General features: G+C 32.8%; 1 protein-coding gene across 1 annotated transcript; it reads left to right on the top strand.

Annotated features, from left to right (window-relative positions):
* Positions 1–977: 977 nt before the first annotated feature.
* Positions 978–8,758, top strand: LOC106136592 (E3 UFM1-protein ligase 1 homolog). The gene is made up of 6 exons (XM_060945474.1): positions 978–1,193; positions 1,306–2,291; positions 2,462–2,903; positions 5,156–5,614; positions 5,779–5,990; positions 8,575–8,758. Exons 1-6 carry the CDS (start codon positions 1,111–1,113, stop codon positions 8,691–8,693), a joined length of 2,301 nt encoding a protein of 766 aa, XP_060801457.1. The 5' UTR covers positions 978–1,110; the 3' UTR covers positions 8,694–8,758.
* The last annotated feature ends 1,352 nt before the right edge of the window (positions 8,759–10,110 follow it).

Genomic DNA, 10,110 nt, shown 5'->3' with positions numbered 1-10,110 from the left:
CCCTTTGGTGGCGGTCGAGCTGAATCATCGCTCCCGCCACAAGTCTTTTAAAGACTGCTGACTTTGTCAACCCCGCAAGGGATATAGAAATGGCTACATGTATGTTTGTTTGTGCATTAGTTTCGTTGATAAAATGTTACTAACCGATGCGATTACATTGCGTAGGCATCCTGATACCTACATATCCAGGCAATTGCATGGTAGACATGGCAATTAGGTAGACATGTAAACATGATCCAATATGGTTTAGGTTCTCCTGCAAAGATCGGCGAAGGCCAAACTTTGGCTTTGGTTCAAATCCATCCATGAGCCATGCTCGTTGGTGCTCGGCTTTCGCCAATAGGCTTACTTACCTACAATAACCACTTTTATGTTCATTTTGTAAGATTATTTTTTCATTATAAGCATAAGTTATTTTGAAACCAATTTTCTTTAATTCAGTATTAATCCTTATCCAAATAAATATGTTTATTACTTTCGGCTTCTCATGTAGACTAAAATTGCCATTTACATTAACACGGCGTTAACATTTAAAACGGCGAACCAGCGTTCTTTCAAATACGCGTGACCGCCTGCAAAAATAAATATGATGCCCAAAATAACTATTCCACGCGGACGAAGTCACGGGCACTGCTAGTCTTAAATAACTGCAAGCGACGGCGACGTGCCTTCTAAATGTCACTGTCATGACATGACAGCGTAGGCCAACGCGGGTAGTTTAGTGCTTCCAACTAAGCGTTTTTGGCTACGTTAGGCGCCCAAGTCGAAATGCCTGGGTTTGATCCCCGGCAATGGATAGTTTTATTTATCGTTTTAAAAATTTTTGGTATATTTGCTTTTGTATTTTTTTATAAAACTTGCCAGACGACTTTTTACTTTTTGCTCTTCAATATTGTTTAAGATCTGTAGCGCTTATAATTGGTAATCTGATCTAGCTCTTCTTTTAGGACTAATTTAGCGCCTTCTCATCGAAGGCAGTTGGCAACAGTGCCTACGTATAAACTGTAAATGAATGGTTTATATTATATGGTCTAAAGATATATTTGACATCGATTAAATTTTCTTATATTTGTTTCTATTTCGTAAAACTTCTTATATTCATCATTAAAAATGGCACCTTCTACAGATTGGGATGAAATTAAAAGATTGGCAGCTGATTTCCAGAAAGCACAGTTAAGCTCAACATCACAGAGGTGAGCAGATAAAATTTTTTCTCGTTATTTGAACCCAAAGTCTCATTCAGTGTAATTTTTGACATATTACTATTACCATTTAAGACAATTAGATAGGTATATATTTTTTCAGATTATCTGAGAGAAATTGTATAGAAATAGTGACAAAGCTCCTAGAGCTTAAACTCATTGATGTTATATTTACCACTGATGGTAAAGAGTACTTGACGTCACAGCAGTTAGTGAAAGAGATGAAAGATGAGTTGTATGTACACGGAGGCCGAATTAATACTGTGGACCTTGCTAAGGAATTAAATGTGGACTTAAACCAGATCAATACTAGTGTTTCTGAAATAGTAAAAGGCAAAGAAGTTCAACTAGTGTCAGGATATTTAATAACTCACTACTATTTAGAAAAAATTGCTAGAGAAATCAATGAGAAACTCCAGTTACAAGGTCAATTGTCTGTGGGTGAACTTACTCTTCAATATGATCTCCCAGCTGAATTATTACAACACAATGTTCTTGAAAAGTACCTGGGTAGAATCATATTAGGGAAGCAGGATGCTTCAGATTCAAGGGTATTTTATACTGAAGAATACATCACAAGAACAAAAGCAAAGATCCATGGTGCTTTAATGGGTCTGTTGAAGCCAACACCAGTATCAGTAATAATAAACCACTGTAATATGGCTGATCGTTTGTTTATGAATTTGTTTGATCAAGTTCATGCCCCGGGGGTCCTGACAGGGCGGCAAGCTGGCGCCCTGTATGTCCCTTCTTGTTACACAAAGTCGCAGAATGATTGGGTTGTAAATTTCTTCAAACAGAATAATTATCTTGAATATGATGCATTATCACGCTTGGGTATTTCTGACCCCAAGGGTTATGTTAAAAGGATTCTAACAAATGAAGATTTAACCTTTCTTAGTAGTTGTGTTATTGGTCCACAAATAAAACAGCAATTGGAGACAGCTTTAGAAGAATGTATTGCTTCTAAAAGCTACTTGGATGTTGTACAACTGCTTCCTTCTGTATTGTCTGACACTGACATTGCCAATGTTCTGGATGAATTGTTGAAAAATAATAGCAAGTCCACTATGCTTTTTGAAACAACAGGTGAGAAATCCAAATGACAATCATACATAATATCATGTTACACATTTTTAATTAACTTAAAAGCATGCAATGTTTTTTTATATGAAGTTTGATATATATTTAACATTGTGTTACTCTTGTAACGTAAGTAAAATAAATCTGGCATTCAGTTTATTAATTATTTTTAACAGTTTTTAGTACACACTTCATTGAAAATCTAAAACTAAGCTGCATGCCTGTTATGCAGAAGAAAGCTGAATCTGTTGTTAAATCTGGCAAATATCAGCAGTTTTATTTAGAAAAACAATTAAGTAAGGCATCAGATATGGCTCAGCAAGGATATGTAGACCACAAATCTGAAAGGAGAGAGGAGAGAAGAAGGAAGGCAGCCACAGGTAAAGGTGGTGGGGGAACACAAGGTCGGGAGACAAAGACTAAGGCTGTAAAAAAACATTTAAGATCAAAACAAGCGGCCCATGCATCCGATTCTGATGACAACACCAATGTACTTAAACAAAATAAAACTGATCTAGAAATTGTTAGTGTTCAAGATGTAGAAAATGTCATAAAAGAAACACTTGAAAATGAAGGCCTTGATGATCTATTATATCAAATTGCAGAGTATCTGCAAGGGTATGTGAAGTTTCACTTTTTTATATTTAGCTTATAATGGAGTTGTATTAACTACATTATACATACTTTAATATTTTGTCTATAAATGTTAAAGTAAAAAGTATTGATACTGATGCCACAAATGCAATCAGGTTTCTCTGCCGTTATAGAAACAAAAACTACTCGACAGATTATAATTAAACTGGGTTCAATTATTTTTCGTACTCCTGAGCTGGTTATAGTATACTTTTCATCACACTACAATCAATAGGAGCAAAATAGAATGGTTGAGAAAACGGGAGAAGTTACTCCATTTTTAAAGCTTTCATTGCGTGTGCCACCTTAATGGTTAAAGCTACACAGAAATCATGTATGACAGAAATATTCTCATTAAAATATATTAAAAACTAGCTGTGCCCGCGACTTCGTCCGCGTAGAATAGTTATTTTGGGCATCATTGATGAAGCCCTTAAGGATGAATAATAATGTTCCCCGTTTTTGGCGGCGGTCACGCGTATAAGAAAGAACGCTGGTTCGCCGTATTAAATATTTCGCTGCAAATTGCTTATAACGACTATATCTCAAAACCTATTCGTCTGATTTATATACTGTAAATGGCAATTTTAGTCTACATGAAAAGCCGAAAGTAATAAACATATTTATTTGGATAAGGATTAATACTGAATTAAAGAAATTTGGTTTCAAAATAACTTATGTTTATAATGAAAAAATAATCTTAAAAAATGAACATAAAAGTGGTTATTGTAAGTAAACCTTAAGAGATAGATATATGCTCTCGCGGACTTTTTTGTGGCAAAAAATGAGTACTTCACATCTTTAGTACATTGTTTTACTATATCTTTGTTGGTTAGCGCAGCGTTCGCGTGGAAAGCTCGCAGATGGCCGACTCATTCAACTTTCACCTGCATTGTTGATGTTTCCCGTAGGAAATACGTAATAAAATGTAGCCTATAGCCTTCCTCGATAAATAGACTATCTAACAGTGAAAGAATTATTCAAATCGGTTCAGTAGTTTCTGAGATTAGCGCGTTTAAACAAACAAACAAACAAAACAAACTCTTCAGCTTTATAATATTAGTATAGATATCCCATAACAGCTTATGTCTATCTTTTATGGTTGACTCACAATAACACGTGTACCTCACTATAGTTTAGCAGTTCGAAGCTTTCTGATAATATTTGTCTTCGCTTACGTTAACGACACTTAGTCTTGTATAATTAAAAAAAGTTAACATTATTAACTATTCCACAAAAAAGAATCATAGTAATCAGTATAGAAACGCCTGAGTAATACATGAAATATGCTAAATCGTTGCATTTGACTATATAAACATGCGAGTGAGATGAGAACTGGAAATAACCCGGATGATCATCAATTCTCTGATAAATTCGTTTGCTCTGCGTTAATCCAAAAACAACCTAGATAATAATCTCTGTAAGTTTTAATTAATACATTCAACATACATACATACATACATAAAATCACGCCTCTTTCCCGGAGGGGTAGGCAGAGACTACCTCTTTCCACTTGCCACGATCTCTGCATACTTCTTTCGCTTCGTCCACATTCATAACTCTCTTCATACAAGCTCGGCGGTTTCGGGTACTTTTGACCTGACCCTTTACCAGGACGTCCTTAATTTGATCAAGATACGTTCGTCTAGGTCTTCCCACTCCGACCTTTCCCTCCACACTCTCCTTGTATATCTGCTTAGTCAACCTGCTTTCATTCATCCTCTCCACATGACCGAACCATCTTAACATACCCTTTTCTATTCCTGTAACTACATCTTCTTTCACATCACAACATTCCCTTATCACGCTGTTCCTTATCCTGTCACTCAATTTCACACCCATACATTCAACATACATACATAAAATCACGCCTCTTTCCCGGAGGGGTAGGCAGAGACTACCTCTTTCCACTTGCCACGATCTCTGCATATTTCCTTTGCTTCATCCACATTCATAACTAACATTCAACTCTATACATAATGAACACAATTCGCTTACTCAATGAATACAGCCAGCAATAATTATAATTAAAATAAATTACTGTAATTTGAATTTAACTATCAAATATTAATCTATTTATAATAAAGAACAAAGTCTTATTTAAATTTGAAGAATCTCCAATTAATTTACCTTTAAAAACGACGGAAACGCGGATGAAGTGGTCGCTACAGACAGTTTAATATAAAACAAATTTGACATACATATTTTCACTAATTTGTTATTTATGATGTTTTCAGAAATCTTAACTTGGCCGCCTTAGCATTAGCCAAGGAAACTGCTGAGAAATTGTTGCAAGATGCCAGTCAAAACAGAAAACAAACTCATGCTTCTACTCAAGACAAGATTAACATGTTTGTCAATGACATAAAACTTTATGAGAAAGGTTTGAAATCTTTACCATCAGACCAACAACCACAGTTCATCAAGTATCTTCTAAAATCTCTCGGAGCTGATGTACTTGCAGAGTTCTGCAAATATGCTGCAAATCAATGCAACCTGTCAGTACAAGTAGATGTTTTATCTGTTGAACAGAGAAATAAAATAATGAATGATTTGTCAGAGGAATACAAAAAGCCACTGGTAGCTCTAAATGCAACTATTGCTGAACAAAATATGGAGTTATTTTATCAGGCAGTTGATGTATGCCTATCAGATTGTGGCATGATTTTGAAAAAAATTGATAAAAAGAAGGATAAGTAAGTACCTTTAGTTGTCATAGTGAGAAGAAAATTAACATAAGGGATCAGTGTATTCAAAACTGATTATATAAGCACCCACTTAATAAGCGAACTTTTATTAATATTTTCCAGTTAAAGATATTTATGCATATAAAACTTGAAATATTTTAATACATTTTCAGGTTGTTAATTCAAAACCACAGAGAGAAACTAATATCTGAGCTGGAAGTGTGTGAGGACCCTGCTTTGTGCCTGCATTTAGCTGTGCTCGCCATCTTCACTGTTGTCACTCAGAATATGTTACATGCTTCTGGAAGGCAGGTGCCAATAATAATATCGTTTTTGAAGTCACATTTGAAGGAGGAAGATTTCCAACAACTTCAGAGATCTCATGGTAATTAGTTTTTGATTCAAGCATTTTTTTATCTAATCATTAGGTCAAGATAGGTAGTAATTCTTATTTTTGGCGAATCTAACAATTCTTAACTATCTCGCGATATCAATTCAACCAGCTTAACTAAAAATTCTATGTTTTCCGGTAATTAATGTTAAAATTCACTCAACTGCCAAAAAAACAACCTGGATTTCAAAAAACATTAAAAAATGCTGTTGAACTAAAAGAGCATTATACTTTAAACGTTTTAAGACCTCACCGAATAAGGAAGAAAATAAAAATAAATACTTACAATACAACAAAATCTTAAAGAAATGTATGTACCAAGTTCAAAAACTTCAAAATCTACAGTTTCTATCACAAGCAACTAACAACTGTAAAGCAAGTTGGCAATTAATTAAAAAGAATTTCAATTCAGTATTTAGTAAGGACATTACATCTATTCTAACCCCAGATAAAGAAACAATAAATAATCCAATTCAAATTGCAAATGAATTTAACAGTTATTGTATCAATAATCATATAAGTAACGAATCTCCAAAAGATTATAATAATTTAAAATATACTAAAATAGAATCAAATACAGAAAGCATGTTTTTAACTCCTACTACACCAGATGAAATTTATAATATAATAAAATCACTAAAAAATACTAAAACGACCGGTTATGATGAAATTCCCACAGTGCAAAACTACAGACCAATTATTCTCATATCAGTATTGTCTTAAATTAACGAAAAAGCTATGTACATTCGTCTGGAAGAATTATTTTCAAAATCAGCATTTTTCAAACCAGAACATCACGGATTTAGAAAAAAAACAATCTACAACCTTAGCATGCTTTAAATTTATCGATGCCATAACAAAGCACGTTGACAACTGGACTCAGGTAGGCGTCCTATTTCTGGATATGAGTAAGGCTTTTGACACGGTAGACCATAACCTACTTTTAAAAAAATTAGATGCTAGTGGTGTGAGAGGTGTAGTGCTAACGTGGTTTACAAGTTACCTCAAAGCACGCCCACAGTGCGTTCAAACTACAGGGCAAGATGGATTGTATCAAACTAAAGATCAATCATCATACCAAGAAAATTTATTTGGTGTTCCCCAAGGCAGTATACTGGGACCATTGTTATTTTTGGTATATATAAATGACCTTCCTAATGCAACAAAACATCAATGTATACTATTCGCTGACAACACAACAATAATAATTAAAAACAATAAAAATAATAATTTTGAATATGACATTAATAGCGCCCTTAATGATATAATAATTTGGTTGACTAATAATAACTTAAAAATTAATTTATCCAAAACACAATTTATGCAATTCCAACCTCATCAAGTAACACCACTTAAATTATATATAAACAAAAATGAGACAACAATCCAAGAAGTAACGACAACTAAATTCTTGGGTATCACTTTGGATTCGCATTGTAACTGGAAAGAACACATTTCGATCCTTATAAAAAATTTGCAAATTTGTCTATGCACTTTGGAGGCTAAAAAAAACCGTATCTTAAAAAGCTGCACTTTTAGCATACTATGGCTATGTACATTCAACACTGAGATACGGCATAACTTTATGGGGAAACTCTGTCGATTCCGATAGAGCATTCATAGCACAAAAAAAATTGTATTCGTGCAATCTGTGGCCTGGGATATCGTGACAGATGTGTACCATTGTTCAAAGAGCTTCGAATTCTAACTGTCCCTTCACTATATATATTTGAATCTGCATTTTTTGTAAAAAAAATATCATGTCTTATTTGATAAACTTGATGATCAAATACAACGATCGGATAGGCGCAAATTTAATTTAGTGGTTCCTAGTACCAATTTACGATTTAGAAGTAGGAGTTCATATTGCATGTGCATTAAAATATATAATAAGCTGCCGGACTCATACAACTCTTTGCCAATTAATAAATTTAAGAATAGACTACATGAATTTTTTTTTTATTCCATTGAGGATTATTTTAATTTTAAATTGTATAATTATTAATTTTGAAAGTAACGCAATTATTACAAACAATATTTACATGCCATACTTCTGGCGGAACATGTAAGATCACATATATTTCTAACACCCATTTGTACCATGTTTCAAGAAAATAAAGAATATTTCATTTCATTTCATTTGTCCTGGCTTTAGTCTGGGTTGCATCCTCACCACTCTGGAGAGAAGCCCCGGGTATGCCTTTGACTATGGATCCTGGATTGGGCCAGTCAGGTTTTTAAGAAGAAGAAATAAATTTATCTATGCTTTCCATTATTATACTGCCCTGGTCTGGTATAACTAAAATGCCGTTATCTGCCAAATCCTTGTTTTAAGTAAAACGTCAAAAACTGCGGTAAAAATTTAAACTGATGCCATTCATCAATGAGAACGCCTATTTATGACTTAAAGGTACCAAAAAGTCGTATATACAGATCGAAAGAGATTTTTTTTCTTATTTTACTGGTGAAAAAGGTGTAAATCCTGATGTCAGATAACGGCATTTTAGTTATACCACGGCAGTATACTGGTCATGTTTTTATTATTCCTTAAAAATCATACAAATATTTCAATTTTCAGATCTAGTTGCCAAATACTTAACGGCTGCAGACGAAGAAAAAGCGATCATTGAAGATAAACTTAAGGATGAAATGCCTTCATTAAAAACTATGGTTAATGAGATTAAGAAGTATAAGTAAAATATATTTAACGCCAATATTGTTGCAAAGGTTTATTTTTAAATAAATAATGATGAAAAATTTAATATTTATTTATTAACACAGATAGAAATAATTACCTACTTCAAGCTCAAAACGTGACCAGAAGCTTCCATCCCCGATAGCGCGCGTTGTTCCATTTCCGTTGATCATTGGATAAGGTGAATAGAATTATTTATCTCTTTAGTCCCGCACCGCGCACCTTTCCCTTGTGGGCGTAGCTTTAACTAAATTTTCATTGAGTGCGTCTACTACAATAAACATATCACTTCCATAAAGGTACATATATACCCCTTGCGAGATAAATAGCCAACAGTCTTGAAAATTTCCCTGGCCCATTTCTCAGTCATGGTTTGGTATTTTTTTTCTATATATATATATATTATATATATATATATATATATATATACATATGTATATATACATATATATATATATATATATATATATATATATATATATACATATATTATATAATACATATATACATATATTATAATAGCTGAAAGTTTGTTTGTTTGAAAGCGCTTATTTCAGGAACTACTCGTTCGAATTGAACAATTATTGTTGCGTTGAATAGACCATTTATCGAGGAAGGCTTTAGGCTATATTAAATCACGCTGCAACTATAAGGAGCAAAGAAATAATGGAAAAAACGGGTAAAATTATTCATCCTTGAGGGCTTCGATGATGCCCAAAATAACTAATATATATATATATATATAATTCTATAAAAAATGAAAATAAATTAACTGACTTTAATAAAAAAATTAAGTCAATGCTTCTTCAAAACAATTTTTATTCTATAGATGAGTACCTTAATTTAAATAAGTAGTAGGATTATAATATTTTTACATTGTAAACTTGAAAACATTAGAACATTATAAATATTTACAATAATAATAAATAAGCACCTATTAATAGATAAATATAAATTGTGCAATACTAGGTTTAATCAATTCTAATTAGATTTAAAATTATAATGTGATACTAAGTAGGTACCTTTATGTATAAGTTTGTATGTCTACTAATACATAATAAATGTTTGCAACATCCGAAAGGGTAAATATGAAGATCTGTTATACATAATATTTAAGACCTGTACTCATATTATGCAAATAAAAGTTTGAATTTGAACTATTTCACGCGGATGAAGTCGCGGGCACAGCTAGTTTCATATAAACAGGCTTTTAATTTAATATACACAAGGGTTTTTTTTTTCACGAAACCCAAACTATTCTTTACAAAAGATATGTATCAAAAGCTATAATTTTTCTCTTAATAGTGACTAGATTTTAAATATATTGTTATTTCAAAACTGTATTTAGGTACCTACTTACAAAATACATTTGTTGTATTGATAGTCTCTAAGCCTGTCCCATGTAAGACAAAAAATAAA

Source organism: Amyelois transitella, chromosome 8 (assembly GCF_032362555.1).
Source record: "Amyelois transitella isolate CPQ chromosome 8, ilAmyTran1.1, whole genome shotgun sequence".
In the NCBI taxonomy this organism is placed as follows: domain Eukaryota; kingdom Metazoa; phylum Arthropoda; class Insecta; order Lepidoptera; family Pyralidae; genus Amyelois; species Amyelois transitella.
The sequence above is the reverse complement of the archived record's forward strand: the minus strand, read 5'-3'. Positions and strand labels throughout refer to the sequence as shown.